Source organism: Eptatretus burgeri, chromosome 8 (genome assembly GCF_056783735.1).
Source record: "Eptatretus burgeri isolate ZD-2024b chromosome 8, Ebu_testis_v1, whole genome shotgun sequence".
Lineage (NCBI taxonomy): Eukaryota > Metazoa > Chordata > Myxini > Myxiniformes > Myxinidae > Eptatretus > Eptatretus burgeri.
The window spans coordinates 30421255-30440969 of NC_140968.1; the positions used below are offsets into that span (position 1 = coordinate 30421255).

At 46.2% G+C, this 19715-nt stretch overlaps 1 protein-coding gene across 6 annotated transcripts in view; it reads left to right on the forward strand.

The window, feature by feature from the left end:
* The first annotated feature begins 2236 nt into the window (after positions 1-2236).
* LOC147021440 (uncharacterized) overlaps positions 2237-19715 on the forward strand; it is a 70971-nt gene continuing 53492 nt past the window's right edge. For 2 of the 6 annotated variants that reach the window (XM_085891367.1, XM_085891370.1), the window contains exon 1: positions 2440-2528. In XM_085891367.1, coding sequence (XP_085747493.1) covers positions 2455-2528 — 74 coding nt within the window. In that variant the 5' untranslated portion in view covers positions 2440-2454. Of the gene's footprint in view, positions 2529-5976; positions 6532-19715 lie in introns of those variants that run through there. The other 4 variants (XM_085891369.1, XM_085891371.1, XM_085891366.1 and 1 more) reach the window with 4 other exon arrangements.

The following is a 19715-nucleotide window of genomic DNA, read 5'->3' on the forward strand; positions in this document are numbered from 1 at the left end:
GAGATATTTTGACGTCATAACTTTTTTTTTCTCGGAGGAATTTTCAAAATCGGAGATGGTTACTGTTTGCGCAGGGTATTTTTACATATATATGCCAAGTTTCAGGAAGTTTCGATGAAAACTGTAGGCTGTGAAACAAAAAAGTCTACAAGAACAACAACGTGAGTCAGACTTAGAGATCCTCCACCAGGATCTAAAAATGAGCTGGCAACAGTACGTACTGTCATCTATAATGGCCAGAGCATCATTTGATACCAAAAATTCCGAAAATAAGTCCTCAAGTCCTGTATATTGGGATATGGTCATTGTTGAATTCACTAAAATGTAGTGCAAGGAATACCCAAGTCCATAATGTTTGAGCAAGAAGTTCCTAAGTCCATGACTGTCCAATCAAAATGCTAGTATGTGTCACGTGACAAGCTATGAAAATGTCGACCATGGTGGCTGGACAGCATGGTGTGAATGAGGATAACCCTGATAACAGGCATGACAGGGGCAAAAAACGTAAAAGAAACCCTGGAGACTGGGCAAGAAAGAGAATGAAGGATGCCAAAGCATCAAGTCGGTAGTTTCTATGCATTATACTTTGCTGGTACTGAAAAAGGCACTACATTCATCCTCAGCTTTTGAGGCCTCATAAAGGTGGCCATGGTATTTTTATACTCTTTTAGAGTTGACTTTGTTGTAATATTTCCGATGTATGATTTTGATGCAAACTTTCTGAGCAGGAGGACTTTGCTGAATGAGGGACTTGTGATGTGAAAGACCACTGGCACCAAAGTTAGGTTTTCTTTTATTTAGGACATTAAGTTCCGATTTAACTGAGTAATTTTGGACTTAACTGGGCAATATTGAAGTTAACTGAGTATTTCTGCATAAAATTAAACCACGAAAGGCAAGGAGATATAGCAAAAATGACTGTTTGGCAATCAAAAATGAGCAATAAAGGGCTTTGTGTGTTAAAAGTACCCAAGTCCAGCCATTTTGTCACAAAAAAAGTACCTAAGTCCAGGTATTTCGCTACAAAAAGTACTTAAGTCCAAAACTAATTTTCTCGTTTTCTTCGTAATAAAGGATTATTTTTCCACAAAAAAGGGTTTGTCTGCTCCATATAGCCCCTGGAGCCAGCAACAGGCTCCATAGTATGCCACCTTTCAAAAAAAGTATGTGCAGCATGTTTTGAAAACTAAGATCCTCATTATCTCAAAAGTGTTATTTTGTGACTAAAGTACTTCTTGCACTCAGGTCTTCATTATTATCCCCCCGCCAACCAACGAAGTTGGCGGGGGATATAGAAATGAGTTCTGTCCGTCCGTCCGTCCGTCATATTTAGTTTCCGGAGTTTAACTACAAATCCCCTCAAGATATATTTACGAAATTTGGTACACATATCAAGCAAGTGGTGAACCGGTGCCTTTTGATATTTCCTAATTGATAGGTCACATGGTTTGGCAGCCATGTTGGATTCAAGAAAAATATTAAATAATGTTTTCTCTGGAATCACATAACCTAACGAAGCGAAAATTTGCAACTATCATCTTCCATCATGTCTGCATACATAGCAAAAATTATGACGTCACAAGTCACATGGTTTGGCGGCCATCTTGGATAGAAAAACACACCTCATCCGATCAACACACAACTTCACACACGTATTCCACTGGAGGATTGGAGGCAGAATGTAAATTTATGATGTCATATGTCACATGGTTCGTCAGCCATCTTGGATTGAAAATTAATAAATTTTAAAAATCTTCTTCTCCAGAACGGCTGCACAGATTGAGGTAAAATTTCACATTCACTTTCCCCAAGACATCCTTTCAGAAGTTTGTTAATTTCTCATTGATAGGTCACATGGTTTGGCGGCCATATTGAATTTACCCTAAAACCTTCAAACATCTTCTTCACCAGAACGGCTGGTCAGATCAAGTGGAAACTTCACATACATATTGCTCAAGAATAAGGAATGTAAGTTTGTTAATACTCATTTACTATGGCGGGGGGATATTGAAGACGGATGCTAGTTGTAAAAGCATCTGGTATAAAATTGCAAAACAAAATGTGCGTCAAATTTTTACAACAACCAAACTCGCGGCTTTCAGTGAGTTACTAACAGAGAAATCTATTTTTAGGACTGAACTGCTCTACTCTTTTTCTTTAGCCTTTGAAACAAAAGCAAAACAAACGGTGGGGATATTCGAGGCGGTGTATTGGCTGACCCTTCCGTCGAGGTTCACTGCTCTCTCTGTAGCTTTCTCTATATTTTATTTATTTTCCGTTACTGCGTCAGTTGGTGGTTGTTTTTTCCCCGCACGTGGGAATTTCACGAACGTTGCTCTTTCACGGTAATCGAATTACTTTGTAATATCGTCAGATTAACCGAAGATTTGCTGTTTTTGGTAGTCAAATGGAGGCGGACGCGGACTCGTCAGAGGAGTACGAGGTGAGCTCGTTATGAGGAAGGCTTCGTGGACTTCGCAGACATCGCCAGGACCGTGTCCGTTGTGTCCGCTCGATGCGCTCCGCGGGTACTTTGTTTCAGGGAACCGTCATGAGTGATTTTGAAAAGTGTGAGCCGTGGTGGAGTTGTTTGTTCTTCAGGAAATTTGGTGAACAAACTTGAACGTGTGAGCGCTTTGGTGAACTTTTCAAAAAGTGTTGTAAGTAACTCGGGGGGCAAAAGAACAGGTTCGCACCAGCGTGGGCCCATTGAGGAATAGCACTGGGAGAGTGGTTAGTGAGGAACGTGAGACGGCAGGCTTATTAAACGGATTATTTTACTTCAACTTTTACACAAGAACAGTCGGGAGAATTACCAACAGCTGAGAGTATCTATCGAGGAGGTGAGGAAGGGCTTTTACTGAAGATCCAGGTTGGAGTGGAGGAGGTGAAGGAACAGTTTGGAAATCTTGGCAGATGGAATTTAACCTGAGCAAGTGTAAGGTGTTGGGGATGGGGAAAGAACAATGAAAATGGAGATTAAAGTATGCAAGGGGTAATTTTGGAGCGTGTCACACAGGAGAAGGATCTGGGGGTAGTAATAGATATGGGAGGTAAGGAGGCAGCACAATGCCAGGCAGCTATAGGTAAAGCAAATAGGGTTTTAGGCTGTATAAGGAGGGGGATCAAATCACAAGAGGTGGTGTTAACATTGTACAGGAATTTAGTGAGGGCCACATCTAGAATATTGTGTGCAGTTTTGGTCACCACAGTTCAGGAAGGACATAGACGCCACCGAGAGGGTTCAGCGCTGGGCTACTGGATCGATTCCGGGTCCAGCGAGACTCAGCTATGAGGAGCGGCTGAAGGGGACAGGGTTTTATACACGAGAAAGAAGGCGGTTACGAGGAGATGTGATAGAGATGTTTAAGATAATGAAAGGTAGAGATAAAATAAGTGCAGATTAATTATTCAACAGAGTGGATAGTGATAGGACCAGGGGCCAGAGCCTGAGAGTAAAGAAGAGGAGAGTTAAGACGGTAGTAAGGCAGGGGACTTTCACTCAGAGAGTAGTTAATGCATGGAATGGTCTCCTTGGAAAGATAGTGGCAGCAGAAACAGGAGATGAGTTTAAATTATAATTACATAGGTACCTGGTAGTTATGGAGATAGAGTGGTATGGGGATATTGACAAGACTTTTAGGTAGTTTGATCATTAATGGGCGTTTGTGTGATTGTGTATGCAGTGTTGTTGGTGGGGGTCTCGTCAAGGGGTGTTGTGTGGTTGTTGTGTTTTGTTTTGTTTTTAACCCAAGCCGATGTCTTCTGGGGAGGGGGGAAATACAAAAAAACACAAAAAACATTTTTCATAAAATGAAAAATTTTGCATTTTCTTATTTTTGATCTCGTGTTGTTAAATTGGAACGGTGTTGATGTGTTGCAGGCATGATGGGCTGAATGACCTCCACGTGTATCTAATTTCCTTGTGTTTACTCTACTTCTTTTTCAATTACTGCCTCTATCCTCTCAATACTCACGAGTTATCCCTTGGTCATCATGGGTATAGATAGCTCTCATCAGCCCACCCGCAGCACGTTAAGCACACGACTGTAAGTTTTTTTTTCACCTTTGGAGATGACTTCGAGAAATTTAGTTCCTTGGGGGGGGGGTGGAAGCCGATTCCATGGAAGTCCCCCCCCTCCCTGTAAACTGTTTATTTCAGAGTGACAGATCGTCCATCTCCCTCTCCCCAGAGACTCCCTCTCCCCAACGAGCTCAGTTCAGGCTCCTATTGAACTGTTTGAACTCAAACAAGGATCGGACTACATGTGTGGATCGGGATTCCATAATTATGTTTGTTTTACCACCCCTATTTTAGGGGTTTTAGGTGGTTACCACCCCTATTTTAGGGCACACCCTGACTTGAGTGGCATTTTTGAAAGTCACAAAGACTATTACTGGTCATGAAATTTGGTTCATTGCACAGACAGTGTTCCATAGGACCTTAAAATATATTGGTTCATGGGTCTATGATTTTTATTACTCAATCTAATTGAGTAATTAGATTCTAATCTAATCTAATCTAATCTAATAATTAATCTAATAATTACTCAAAATAAAGGATTTTTATTGAATATACATGCCCAGTATTGGCCTTTTTTCTTGTTTCACCTTAAAATATGACATGTATTAGACCATGCAAAAATACAACATATAAAACATTCTATATGAAATTTCTCATCGAATCAAGAGGTTGTCACCCACCGTCTGAGAAAATCAGCATTTGTGTCGGTCAGTGGTGAATTCGCATGATATATGCACATTCTGGCATATTGTTATTTTTTCTTGATTTATTGCCCTCTTCAAGCCTGGGACTATGAAACCCCCTCACAAAATGACTAGTTTATCAATAACTCGTATTTACATGTTTTAAATTATTCAACTTATTACCAATAATCAATGTAAAAAAAAAAAAATTGAGATGATCCGGGTGGATACTTAATTCCAGCGGCTTGACCGAACTTTCCAACCCAAATGTCCGACTGCACGTCACGTTTTAAAAAAAAAATGCTTTTATTCTTCTGTGCATCAGATTATTTTCACTCAAATTTATTTACAAATGGGGCACAGTGATATAGATATTGTTACGAATTTGCCTCCCGCCCAGCGTGCGGACAGCCGCTTCAGCCAATGGCGGCCGTCTCGCCCACCGAACGGACAATTCAGTCGCGACTTTCCGGAACAACGCCGAAAACCAGTCACGGGTGTGCTCCAAGCGCACACCACGGCCTAGTCAACATTCCACCCGCGCGCGACAGGGTCAATCGCCGAATTATCGATATACCTAAGTATTCGTACAAGCAGACTACCGAAAGACCGTACCTCAGCGAGGTCTGCTTGGACACGAACGGCTTAAGCGGTTCGTTCCGTTCTGGGATAACCGAGCGGTTATCGCGAGACCTCGCTGGACCCAATTCTTTTATCGGCTATTAAAAAGCCCACTATTATTACAAAGGCAAGATAGCAGTTCAATGGGGAAACAGGACACAACAAACGGGTTAACATTTAAACACGCACATTTATTCACACACGTATGCAGTCAGGTATGCAAAACACCAACATGCATGTATACAGAAAAGCAATGAAATTGGCGGGAAGGGACAAGACGCGAGCAAGACAAAGCACTACAACCGTCTATTATTTATTGTTCACAAGCACTTAAACAGTTCTACTTGTGGACATGGCGCCACAACGTTCACACAAATAAACAAGGAAAGACCCCCCTCAAAGACAAGGGGGTCAGACTGGGCCCGTAGGCCTTTATAACGTGGAGCTTGGCGGACCGAAGGAGTTCCGCGAGACCGTTGCAGGTTACGTCCACCCTCGTGCCTCGATGGGGCGATCTGCGACGCCCCGTCCCCACGTCAGCTAGCGTAGCCGCGGTTGAGCCCAGGCTTTGCCAAGCGGCCGGGTGATTCGGACCTCAGCCGGCGACGCGTTGAGAGGAACGAATGGGTCTTGATGCTCTTTCAAAGTTGATGCTCTTTGTAAAAACCTGTCCGTTCCTCAGCGATGCTCGGACTGTCCCGAAGCCCGATCACCTCACACCGTTTGGCGCTGGCTGGCGAGCTCTCTCCGGCTCTCTCCACACGAACGCGCAGGTCTGCGCAGCACAGCAGGTTTGGCCACGCTCTTGGCTCGCGTGTCCTCCGCTCTCCTGGACTTCGCCCCCGGCTGTGCTCTCCAGACTCCAGACTTCACCGACTGACTCCACCGACCGACGACTCGACTGACTGAACTGGCGCTCTGCACGGCCTTTTCTAGGGCTCAAGAGACGAGATCTAACCTCCGCCCTCCGACCTTTGACCCCCACAGGCCCCGCCCCTTTTTCTCCTGTGATCCGAATTCCGAGGCGAAGCTTCCACAGAGCGGACGTGCGCGAGATCGCCTAAACTTGCTCGGAGAGCGGACGTGCGCGAGATCACCGTCGCTGGTGCCAACAAAGAAACCCCCGCGTCTGTTTGCAGCGACGCTGTTTGCTGGGAACTCGCCATGGCTGGCGCAAAGATGGCGGCGTTTGCGGAGTTGAAGGTGAAGCGATGTTATTCGGATGGGGGAGATGCGGTTTAGGAGATGGTGGGGAGATGTCGTTGTTATGAAGGCGGTGTGGAGAGGGTGGTTGGTGGTTAACGTGGTGGCTGGTGGGTGGTGTGGAGAAGGTGGTTGGCATTGTGGCATGTTGGAGAAGGTGGTTGGTGTGTGGCGTTGTGGTTGGTCCAAAATAACGATAGTAAAGAAAAACGGCTAACTCAAAGATCACAGCCCTGTCCACATGGATAAACCCCATTAAACAACTGTGGGGAAATCTATCTGAACACACTTAGCGATACAACTGATCTTGGGGATATCCTTTATGGTGTCCTGTGAATTTCCATAACCGTAACAATATAATAGTATAAAAAATATTGAAAACATGCATGGCTTTGGTTTAGAGTAATTTTGCATTTTTGTCCGACTGCACGTCTCACTTTTTTGAATTTCATAAAAAAAATTAATTAAAAATTTTTTTTTCCAGGTATTTAAATTTTTTTATTAATTTAGAAGGCAGTTAAAACAGTTTTGGAGAATTTAGAGAGCTTTTTGTTACTCCCAGAATTGATTGAATTGAAAATTTACGTCCAATAATTTGTTCGATAAATCTCTCTTTTAGTGCTTCTCAGTATCTGACAGTCACTGAATAGAGCAGTAATAAAAAAATAGGTATGTATTATTTCTTAATAATCCCAGAAATTGGTATTTTGATTATTGGATTCGCTATATATGCTAGATATCCCTTATTGTCGGGTTTTCTGTCTGTCTGTCTGTGTCTGCAACGCGAGGCTCCACAGCACAAACCAGCAAACCGATTTCGATGAAACTTTGCCAACGTGTGCAGTATTTGTTGGGAATGTGCGCGTTTGAATTTCGTTGCCTAGCAACCACCTGTTGCTATGCAGCAGCCGAAAATCCGCGTACAGTATTTTCAATACTTGTCCTTCAGTTTTGAATGTAGAGAAGCGAGACTGGAATTAAACACTTCGAGATATCGAGAAAATTTTACTCAAGTTGATTTTTGATTGAGGTTTTATTTTTCAAATGGTAGTCCTTCAAAAATCGGGTGTCGATTCACCATCATTTTTTATGAGGGGCTTAGGAAAGTGGGCGGAGCTTAGGGAAAGTGGACGTGGTTGATGAAAAGTGGGAGTGGCGTAGGAAAGTGGTCGTTGCTTATGAAAAATATTGTGTGGCTTCGGAGGTGTGGTCAAACAAGAGCGTTGAGAGAAGTTTATCAGGTTTTGTGTGTGTGTGTGTGTGTGTGTGCGTGCGTGCGTGCGTGCGTGCGTGCGTGCGTGCGTGCGTGCGTGCGCAACGCGAGGCTCCACAGCACAAACCAGCAAACCGATAATTTATTTATTTACCGAAAATGATTCCACCACCCACTCACCACCTCCAATTATTTGTTTATTTACCATTCCGGATTCTCCTCCCGACACACCACCTCCAATTATTTATTTACCGTTAACGATTCCCCACCCACACCACCTCCAATTATTTATTTATTTACCGAAAACGATTCCACGACCCACACACCATGACCCACACACCACCTCCAATTATTTATTTATTTACCGTAAACAATTCCACGACCCACACACCACCTTATTTATTTATTTATTTACCGTAAACGATTCCACGACCCACACACCACCTTTAATTATTTATTTATTTATGTACCGAAAACGATTCCCCACCCACACACCACCTTATTTATTTATTTCCCGAAAACAATTCCCCACCCACACACCACCTTATTTATTTATCGTAAACGATTCCACGACCCACACACCACCTTTAATTATTCATTTATTTACCGAAAACTATTCCATGACCCACACACCACCTCCAATTATTTAAAGTGGGCGTGGCTTATGAAAAATATTGTGTGGCCCAGTAGGTGTGGTCAAACAAGAGCATTGAGAGAAGTTTATCGGTGTGTGTGTGTGCGTGCGTGCGTGCGTGCGTGCGTGCGTGCGTGCGTGCGTGCGTGCGTGCGTGTGCGCGCGCGCGCGCGCGCAACGCGAGGCTCCACAGCACAAACCAGCAAACCGATAATTTATTTATTTACCGAAAATGATTCTACCACCCACTCACCACCTCCAATTATTTGTTTATTTACCATTCCGGATTCTCCTCCCGACACACCACCTCCAATTATTTATTTACCGTTAACGATTCCCCACCCACACCACCTCCAATTATTTATTTATTTACCGAAAACGATTCCACAACCCACACACCATGACACACACACCACCTCCAATTATTTATTTATTTACCGTAAACAATTCCACGACCCACACACCACCTTATTTATTTATTTATTTATTTACCGTAAACGATTCCACGACCCACACACCACCTTTAATTATTTATTTATTTATGTACCGAAAACGATTCCCCACCCACACACCACCTTATTTATTTATTTCCCGAAAACGATTCCCCACCCACACACCACCTTATTTATTTATCGTAAACGATTCCACGACCCACACACCACCTTTAATTATTCATTTATTTACCGAAAACTATTCCATGACCCATACACCACCTCCAATTATTTAAAGTGGGCGTGGCTTATGAAAAATATTGTGTGGCCCAGTAGGTGTGGTCAAACAAGAGCATTGAGAGAAGTTTATCGGTGCGTGTGTGTGTGTGTGTGTGTGTGTGTGTGTGTGTGTGTGTGTGTGTGTGTGTGTGTGTGTGTGTGTGTGTGTGTGTGTGTGTGTGTGTGTGTGTGTGTGTGTGTCTGCAACGTGAGGCTCCACAGCACAAACCAGCAAACTGATTATTTTTCAAATGGTAGTCCTTCAAAAATAGGGTGTCCATTTTTTATGAGGAGTGCCAGTTGGCAAAATATGCAATAGGAAAAATCTTACCAGGCAGAGGAACAATTGTATGTGAACCAATACGTCTTGGCAATGAATCTTCGTCGGTGGATCGGTCAGAATGAAAAGCATCGTATCCAGCGCTTCGATCCCTGCGAATCCCTCGTTGCCTACTGGCTTGTTATATTAGTTGCTAGAATAAGTTACATACTATGACCTTCATTTATTTTGCCGAAAAAAGAAAAATTAGGTAATTTCATTGAAAACTCGTAAAACCATCAGACTAGGTACCCCTTCTTTAAAGTATCATATTTCTGTGTATATATATATATATATATATATATATATATATATATATATATATATATATATATATATATATATATATATATATATACGTAATTAAGCTATATGGTTTTTTGTTCTGAACTCAATTAGACTTACACTTTCAGGAAAATGTAGTGAGAAGGCAATGGAACAAACTTCATTCTTTGACATTTTTGAAACAGAGTGGTAACCACTTACATACGCTTAGCCGAAATGATAATGAGATGAGAACGCGTTTCTTTATTAAACGAGATGATCAGAGAGAGGTTGGGTATAAAGTAAATGTTATCATCACATCAAAGGGTTCAAATACCTATGGGCTGTTCCCTCCTCATTTGGTAGTTTTTCACTAGAAAATAAACTTCTGTCGAGCAATGTGTTGAAAAGCTGGCTGCTATTATTAAAATTGGAGAGTTCATAGAACACGATACCCCACACAGTGTTTCATAAGGAAAGTCGACACAGGAAGAGGCCATTCGGCCCATCGTGCCTGCAAAGAGTGGGAAATGAGAAACACACAACATCAATCACACACCACTCCTTGATGAGATCAGACTGATACCCCCACCCTCTCTCCACTCCTCCCTCCCACACCACTCCTCACCATGATACTGTCCTCCACTCCTCCCTCCTCAGAGTTAACACTCTGCATAGATGCACACAATCACCCATCCATACTCAAGCTACCTCAAAGTCCCACCAACATCCCCAAACCCCTCCATTTCCATAACTTCCAGGTACCTATCTAATTCCAATTTAAAGTTATCTGCTGTTTCTGCTGCCACTACCTTTCCAAGGTGACCACTCCATGCATTAACTACTGAGTGAAAGACCCCTACCTGCCTTACTACCATCTTAACTCTCCTATTCTTTACCCTCAGGCTATGGCCCTTGTCCTATCACTGTCTATTGTGCTTAATAATTCATCTGCACTTATTTTATCAATACCTTTCATTATCTTAAACATCTCTATTCATCATCATAATCACCTCCTTTCCAATGAATAAAGCCCCGTCTCCTTCAGCCGCTCCTCATAGCTGAGTCTAGCTAGGCCCGGAATCAATCGAGTGGCCCTGTGCTGAACCCTCTCTATGCCAGCCATGTTCCTGCTGAGTTGAGGTGTACAAAACTGCACACAATATTATAGATGGAGCCTCACTAAGTGTTCAAGCGTATTCTTCCATTTTACTAAAATAATGATATTAAAGATCGTTTTAAAAAAAAAAATCCAAAAGTTTTAGCACTCCTGAAGCAGTCTTATATATCACCCATATGACCTTTACACTATAATAAGATGACGCTGGGTCGCAGTTTAGATGATTGATGCTTTATTGATGACCACAGAACGCAGCGTCAATTGGCAGAGTATTCCTCACCATGATACTGTCCTCCTCACATGCCACGCCCTCAAATCCTACATATCGATGTATGGCAAGGTTCTTGGAAGTATTATGAAGGCGATTGGTGTTATCCAGGGTTCAAGTATTGCATATAATTCAGTTCAAATAAAGATTTAAAGAGGTTTAAAGGCATATACATAAATTAATTCTGTGTTTTACTGCCGTTTTACCCAGTGTCTGTTACACCACCCAATCTAACCATTACATGAGTTGTTGATGCCTGTTGTTTGTGTCCTTTATAACATCCTTAAAACAAGTAATTTTTCTGTTTGTATTGATTTTCAATTTCGTTTAACTGCGCAGCAGATATACAGAGATAAAAAAAAAATATTATCTCATTCCTCTCTGCGCATCCTTATCGAGACAAATTCAAGCCAACATACAGTAAAACGAGAAACTTGTCTTCCTATTCATGTTCAAAATATAACATTCAATTTAAATAAGTTGTTCCTCGATCATAAACTGATCAGATGGACGGACGTACATGAACCTCTTGCTTAATCCCGCTTTTCGCTTCGCGTGCGTGGGGTGATGACTACATGACTTGGTGTGAGACTTGAATGCATGGGAGATGGCGCTCTCGTTCTGCGAAAATGTGTCATCGCGTTGTTCATGACTCATGGGAGGAAGCTCCTCCCTGTAAGCTAACTTCTTGGAAGTGTTTGCACGTTTCTCAAACTTCATCATCAGGAGAGGTAACTTGTCTACTCGTGACAGGGTTAAGGAATTATTGAGTTATTAGTGAGAAATGCACAATGATCGTGTTTGACTTCACTCTGGTAATGAGGGAGGGTCTCAAGGGTGTGACTGGGAAGACTCATTTGGTTCAGCAGGAATACATTTGTTGCAGGGAGTGAGAGCAACGTCCGACACAGATCCTCGTTCATTAGCACCCCCTTTCCTTTCCCCTCCCCCCTCTGCAGCATGAGATGAGCCTTTGTAATCTGCTTGTCTGTCTGTCCAGGCCGTAACATTTATTTTTTTAACTATTTGAGGTTTGTCATCAAATTTTCAACAAACTTTTATTATGAGAATATGAAGAAAACAATTTCAAATTGGGACAAAATGTGAAAGGGCAAATTCATCCTAACCATAAATAGCTCTTATTAGCTTCGCCGCAGCACGTTAAGCGTGACGGCAAGTTTTTATTTTTAATTTTTATTTTTTCTCCCCTTCGAGATGAGTTCCGGGAATCTGGTTACTCGGGGGAGGGGAAGCCAATTACATGGAGGCCCCCCCCTCACTGCGAACTGTTTATTTCTCGGCAGGGAAAATGATCAAAATTGTTCAGGGCTTCTTCTCTGACGTCTTTTTTGATAACCTTAAAGTTTGAATAAGAAAATGATTACAAACTACACATGACTAAATACATTCTCCGACCCTCCTCTCTCCCCTCCTCTCTCTCTCCCCTCTCCCCTGGCCCTTCCACTCTTTTCCCTCAACCATCCTCTCTCCACCCCTCCCTCCCCCACCCTCTCCACCCCTCCCTCCCCCATCTCTCTCCACTCCTCTCTCTCCAACCCTCTCTCCACACCTCCCTCCCCAACCCTCTCTCCACACCTCCCTCCCCAACCCTCTCTCCACACCTCCCTCCCCAACCCTCTCTCCACACCTCCCTCCCCAACCCTCTCTCCACTCCTCCCTCCACTCCTCCCTCTCCAACCCTCTCTCCACTCCTCCCTCCCCAATCCTCTCTCCACTCCTCCCTCCCCAATCCTCTCTCCACTCCTCCCTCCCCCATCCTCTCTCCACTCCTCCCTCCCCAGTCCTCTCTCCACTCCTCCCTCCCCACTCCTCTCCCCACTCCTCCCTCCCCAATCCTCTCTCCACTCCTCCCTCCCCAATCCTCTCTCCACTCCTCCCTCCCCAATCCTCTCTCTCCACTCCTCCCTCCCCACTCCTCTCTCCACTCCTCCCTCCCCAATCCTCTCTCCACTCCTCCCTCCCCAATCCTCTCTCCACTCCTCCCTCCCCAATCCTCTCTCCACTCCTCCCTCCCCAATCCTCTCTCTCCACTCCTCCCTCCCCAATCCTCTCTCCACTCCTCCCTCCCCAATCCCTCTCTCCACTCCTCCCTCCCCAATCCTCTCTCCACTCCTCCTCCCTCCCCAATCCTCTCTCCACTCCTCTCCCTCCCCAATCCTCTCTCCACTCCTCCCTCCCCAATCCTCTCTCCACTCCTCTCTCTCCACTCCTCTCTCTCCCCCACCCTCTCTCCACTCCTCTCTCCACCCTCTCTCCACCTCTCCCCCACCCTCTCTCCACTCCTCTCTCTCCCCCACCCCTCTCTCCACCTCTCTCTCTCCCCCACCCTCTCTCCACTCCTCTCTCTCTCCCCCACCCCTCTCTCCACTCCTCTCTCTCCCCCACCCTCTCTCCACCTCTCTCTCCCCCACCCTCTCTCCACTCCTCTCTCCCCCACCCTCTCTCCACTCTCTCTCCCCCACCCCTCTCTCCACTCCTCTCTCTCCCCCACCCTCTCTCCACTCCTCTCTCCCCCACCCTCTCTCCACTCCTCTCTCCCCCAATCTCTCTCCACTCCTCTCTCCCCCACCCTCTCTCTCCACTCCTCCCTCCCCCACCCTCTCTCCACTCCTCCCTCCCCCCACCCTCTCTCCACCTCTCTCTCCCCCACCCTCTCTCCACTCCTCTCTCCCCCACCCTCTCTCCACTCCTCTCTCTCCCCCACCCTCTCTCCACCTCTCTCTCCCCCACCCTCTCTCCACTCCCTCTCTCTCCCCCACCCTCTCTCCACTCCTCTCTCCCCCACCCTCTCTCCACTCCTCTCTCCCCCCACCCTCTCTCCACTCCCTCTCTCTCCCCCACCCTCTCTCCACTCCTCTCTCCCCCACCCTCTCTCCACTCCTCTCTCCCCACCCTCTCTCCACTCCTCTCTCTCCCCCACCCTCTCTCCACTCCTCTCTCCACCCACCCTCTCTCCACTCCTCTCTCCACCCACCCTCTCTCCACTCCACCTCTCTCCACCCACCCTCTCTCCACTCCTCTCTCTCCACCCACCCTCTCTCCACTCCTCTCTCCCCCACCCTCTCTCCACCCACTCCCTCTCCACCCACTCCACTCCTCTCTCCACTCCTCTCTCCCCACTCCCTCTCTCCTCCACTCCCTCTCTCCACTCCACCCACTCCCTCTCTCCACCCACCCACCTCTCTCCACCCACTCCTCTCTCCACTCCACTCCCTCTCTCCACTCCACTCCTCTCTCCACTCCACCCACTCACCTCTCTCTCCACCCACCCACTCCACCTCTCTCCACCCACTCCACCTCTCTCCACTCCACCCACCTCTCTCCACCCACCCACTCCTCTCTCCACCCACCCACCTCACCTCTCCACCCACTCCTCTCTCCACTCCTCTCTCCACCTCCCTCTCTCCACTCCACTCCTCTCTCCACTCCCTCTCTCCACTCCTCTCTCCACTCCTCACTCCACTCCACTCCACTCCACTCCTCTCTCCACTCCACTCCACTCCTCTCTCCACTCCACTCCACTCCTCTCTCCACTCCACTCCACTCCTCTCTCCACTCCACTCCACTCCTCTCTCCACTCCACTCCACTCCTCTCTCCACTCCTCTCTCCACCCACCCTCTCTCCACTCTCTCTCCACCCACTCCCTCTCTCCACTCCTCTCTCCACTCCACTCCACTCCTCTCTCCACTCCTCTCTTCACTCCACTCCTCTCTTCACTCCACTCCTCTCTTCACTCCACTCCTCTCTCCACTCCACTCCTCTCTCCACTCCTCTCTCCACTCCTCTCTCCACTCCTCTCTCCACCCTCTCCTCCTCTCCACCCTCTCTCCACTCCACTCCACTCCTCTCTCCACTCCACTCCACTCCTCTCTCCACTCCTCTCTCCACTCCTCTCTCCACTCCTCTCTCCACTCCTCTCTCCACTCCTCTCTCCACTCCTCTCTCCACCCACCCACCTCTCTCCACTCCTCTCTCCACTCCACTCCTCTCTCCACTCCTCTCTCCGCTCCTCTCTCCACTCCACTCCTCTCTCCACTCCACTCCTCTCTCCACTCCACTCCTCTCTCCACCCACCCCTCTCTCCACCCACCCTCTCTCCTCTCCACTCCTCTCTCCACTCCACTCCTCTCTCCACTCCACTCCTCTCTCCACTCCACTCCTCTCTCCACTCCACTCCTCTCTCCACTCCACTCCACTCCTCTCTCCACCCACCCTCTCTCCACTCCTCTCCACTGCTCTCTCCACTCCTGTCTCCACTCCTCTCTCCACTCTCTCCACCTCTCTCCACTCCCTCTCTCCACTCCTCACTCCTCTCCCCACTCCTCACTCCCTCACTCCTCTCTCCTCTCTCTCCTCTCCTCACTCCTCTCCACTCCTCACTCCACTCTCCACTCCTCACTCCTCTCTCCACTCCTCACTCCTCTCTCCACTCTCACCTCAATGGCCCTTCCTTCTCACCTCACCCCTCTGACCTTTCCCCTCCACTCGCCTCTCAGTGGTCCTCCACTCTCACCATCCTGGCCCTCCCCTCACCTCCCTCCTCCCCTCTGACCTCACTCATCCACTCTCACCTCGCACATCCTCCTCTGTCGCATTCCCTCCACTTGGAAATTGAGCTGGATCTTTTTGACTCGCATCAAATTGAGCTCACCCAAAATGTTCACCGCTTAGGATTGGGTAACCGATAACAAAAAGGATAATATAATACATAATGATAGAGCATCGAGCACAAGATGCCCCCGTATTATTAATGGCTTCCGTGTTTCTTATTTATTTACCGTTGAGCTTCAGTGTGTCACTCCAAGGCATTTTTTTTTTTTTTTTTTAACCAATTGTGCCTTTGTCATCAAATCAACAAACCTTTATTATGAGAATATCAGAACACAAAAGAATACTAGAACAGCACTCAGTAGATCACATACCTCCATCAGGCTGAACAGTTTATGTTTTGTATCCTATTGATGGGCCAGATCTGCTGACCTGAACCAAAATCTAATTGGCTTGTTCTTGTCATCTAACTCATCCACAAAGTTTTGTCATAATCCATCCATAACTTTTGGAGATATCATGCTTCACTGAATATGGATTTTGGCCCCATCTCTCAATGGTGAAGAATCACTGACAAAAATGGTGGGGGATGGTTATGAGACAAGTGTTGGACCCCTTCAGACTGGAAATGTGAACCAGAATAGCACAAAGTTCCTTGACTTTGCAGGAAGTCTATGGACTTAGGGTGGCTGGTTCATAGTTTCAGTGCCCACAAGCTCATCGCTGGACTTGGTATTCCAATGCTGGTGGTGTGGCAAAGGAGATTGACCATGTGCTCGTTGATGAACGCTGGAGGATCCATAACTGCAGGGTCTACCGGAGTGCTCAGTTCCTCAACACCGACCACAGGATTGTGGTAGAAACTCTGAAGTTGCAGCTAAACTCTGGGAGAATGGGACCATCCCAGCCTTGGCTGGATGTTGGCAAGAGGGTGGCTGAGGAGTTTGTGAACAGGCTGAGTGGGGATTTGGCGGGGGGGGGGGTGGTCTGGGTACTTTGGGGAATCCTGAAGAGTTGTGCAGTGCCTTCAAGACCACTATCCTTGATGTTGCTGGTGGATGTCATGGAACTCACCGCAGGGTGAAGAAGAATTTTGTCTTTCAAGGTACACTGGATAGCATTGACCAGAGTCACAAGGCCAGTCTTAATTGCAGAGCTGAGCTGTTCAGGGAGTTGAGGTGGAAAACTGTACTTGCGCTTTGGGTGGACAAGGATACCTATGTGCGCGGAATCTGTGAGAGGGTAGAGCATCACCTATGGTCAAGTGATTGACCTCCTCAAGAGAAAGGGTGTGCGCACTCGCCCCCTCCCCCCCCCCTCGAGAGCAGGGGTGTGCGCTATATCGCTGTCTTGAATACCTGGAGGGAAGAATGAGATTGAAGAGAATTTGGAAGTTGGTTTCACAGGTGGGAAAAAGAGGAATGAATGAGTGGAGGTGAGCAGTGGTTCTAGGTTTTGCGAGTTTTGTCAGAAGGGGATTGATGGTGGACCACATGAAAAGATTCCGTTGAGAGCCGCACATTGGCTATGATAGCAGAGGAAGTCAGTCAGCCATGTGTGGAGTTAGCCTTGGATGTCATAGGCAGAGAATTTGGAGACTAAGGTAGGATGCCAGACTTATCGAAAGCACGAGATACGTCCAGAGAGACGGCCCTAATCTCATGTCTGATATTGAGGGCCTCCAGGGTGAGTAGAAGCAGCATGTGCACAGTAGAGTGACCTGGTCTGAAACCAAATCGGTGATCTGGGATGAGTCCATTGGAGAAAAGGAAGGGTTCAGGTAATCGGTTTTTGCACTTTTTTGCTGTGATGTTAGCAGATTTCCAAGCAGATGGAGATGACCTCGGGCAAATGACAGGTTGAAAAGGGCAGAGAGAAGATGTGCCGCCAGAGCAGCAGAGCAGGTTTTTCTTTTAGGACTTCAGCTAATGCTGTCTGGTCCAGTTGCATAATCAGAATCGAGGGTATCCAGAAACTTCTCCACCTTCTCAGGTGTGTAAGGCACAGAGTACAGATCAGTTGGGGATGACTGGGTGGGGTGGGTCCAGAGAGCAAGGGATTGAGGACACTTGGAAGCAAACACCGAATTGATGCATTCAGCCTTCTCGTGAGCGGAGTCGACTACGGTGCTATTTGAAGAGAGGGAAGGGATGTGAAGGGTGCATACACCAGAGACAGACTTGACAAGGTACCACCATGTTTTAGAGGAGGGAGACAAGTTTGAAAGTTCAATCTTGAGGTTGGACATGTTTTCAGGTTCTCTGAGGGTGGCACACACTTGTTATGGGCTTTTTCGAATGCACTGAGATTGTCTTTGGTTGGGTTTGCTTTGCAGGAAGAGAAGGTAAGTTGTTTCAGGGCAACTGCCTCACCACAGGATTCAGTGTGGCATGGGCAGTAAGAAGGGAAGGATAATAATTGAAGATGAGGTGTGTGTGTATGTGTGTGTGTGTGTGTGTGTGTGTGTGTGTGTGTGTGTGTGTGTGTATGTGTGTGTGTGTGTGTGTGTGTGTGTGTGTGTGTGTGTGTGTGTGTGTGTGTGTGTGTGTGTGTGTGTGTGTGTGTGTGTGTGTGTGTGTGTGTGTGCGTGCGTGCGTGCGTGCGTGCGCGCGCGCGCATTTCTCGTGTTAAGGTGTTTTTTAAATGAAATTATAACGGCACTCAGGAGAGTACATAACTCTACCTGGCCGAACAGTTTACACTCTGGGTCCCACAGATAGGCCTGATCTGGATGTGGACCTTAACAAAAATCTAATCATTTCCCCCTTGTCACACACCCAACATGTCCATCAAATTAGTCCGAATCTGTCCACAACCTTTTGAGATATCATGCTAGATATTGTTTTTGGTCATATCTCTCAATGGTGAAGAATCGCTATAATAGTTTAAAAAATTCGAGTATCTTGATGTGGATCTTCACCAAAATCGAATCAATTCATCCTTGTCACACACCCAAACTGTCCACACAGTTTTGCCCAAATCCGTCCATAACTTTTTTTTGCTGAAATATCCGACTCGCAGACAAACAGACAAGCAATGGTGAAAACACAACCTGGTTCCACCTTCGGTGCCGGAGGTAATTAAAGACAAAGATCTTGGAAAGATTGCAGCCAATTTAAGCTTCGCAGCTATCCGTACAATTATTGAGCAAAAGGACAAAGTATTACTGAGAAAATGTTGGTCATGTGTTCGTGTGAAAGTCTAAGCAAGACTTGTAAGGAACAAAAGTTCTTCCCGTAACCCCTTCCTGGTTAAACTCTCAAAATCCAAGCTTCGGGCCCTGTCACACCTTGATGTTTTAGCCAGTGTATGGCAACGTATCAAAATGTATGTAAAACGCAGGCGTATGCTGAATTATTGATGTTTTTTTCAGTTTTGGGCGTATTCATAACGAGTTGGACGTATGCATAACGTATTAGTAATGTACACAGAACGTTTCGATAACTTAGAGATAACTTATACCAACGAATGCTTAGCATGTTGTCGGCGTTCACAACCTATGCCCAACGATAGTCTAACTTATGCATAGCGCAGCAGCGTATCGCCGACGATCACGTGGCGTAATCTATCGATAGGCTGCCGCTCAACGATTTAAAGGCCGTCACACCTTGACGATTTAGCCAGCGTATGCCGACGTATGAAAAATTTGTCTAAAACGCTGGCACACGTCGAATACGTTATGGGTAAGTTTTGTATACGTTAAGAGCACGCTGAAGCACGCTGGCATACGTCGTAGTACGCCGAGCTCATCGACAAATTTTAAGCATACTCAAAATTTTTCAACGTATGCCAGCGTATGACTCGCACGTTCCACATACGCTGGCCATAAGTTGTAGGCACGTTACGAGATCGTTGACACACGTCGACACACGTTACTTGTAAGTTACTCATAAGTCGAAACACGTCGAGGTAATGTTTAGCGTACCCGAAACTTATTTTAACCTATGAGTAACGTGCTTTGAACCGAAGAGTAACGTATCTCCAATGCATATTGACGTATGTGGACGTATTTGACGTCTTCCGGACGACCACAGAACTTACTGAACGCGTTTATAACTTACAGCTACCGTATAATGGCGTATTGGC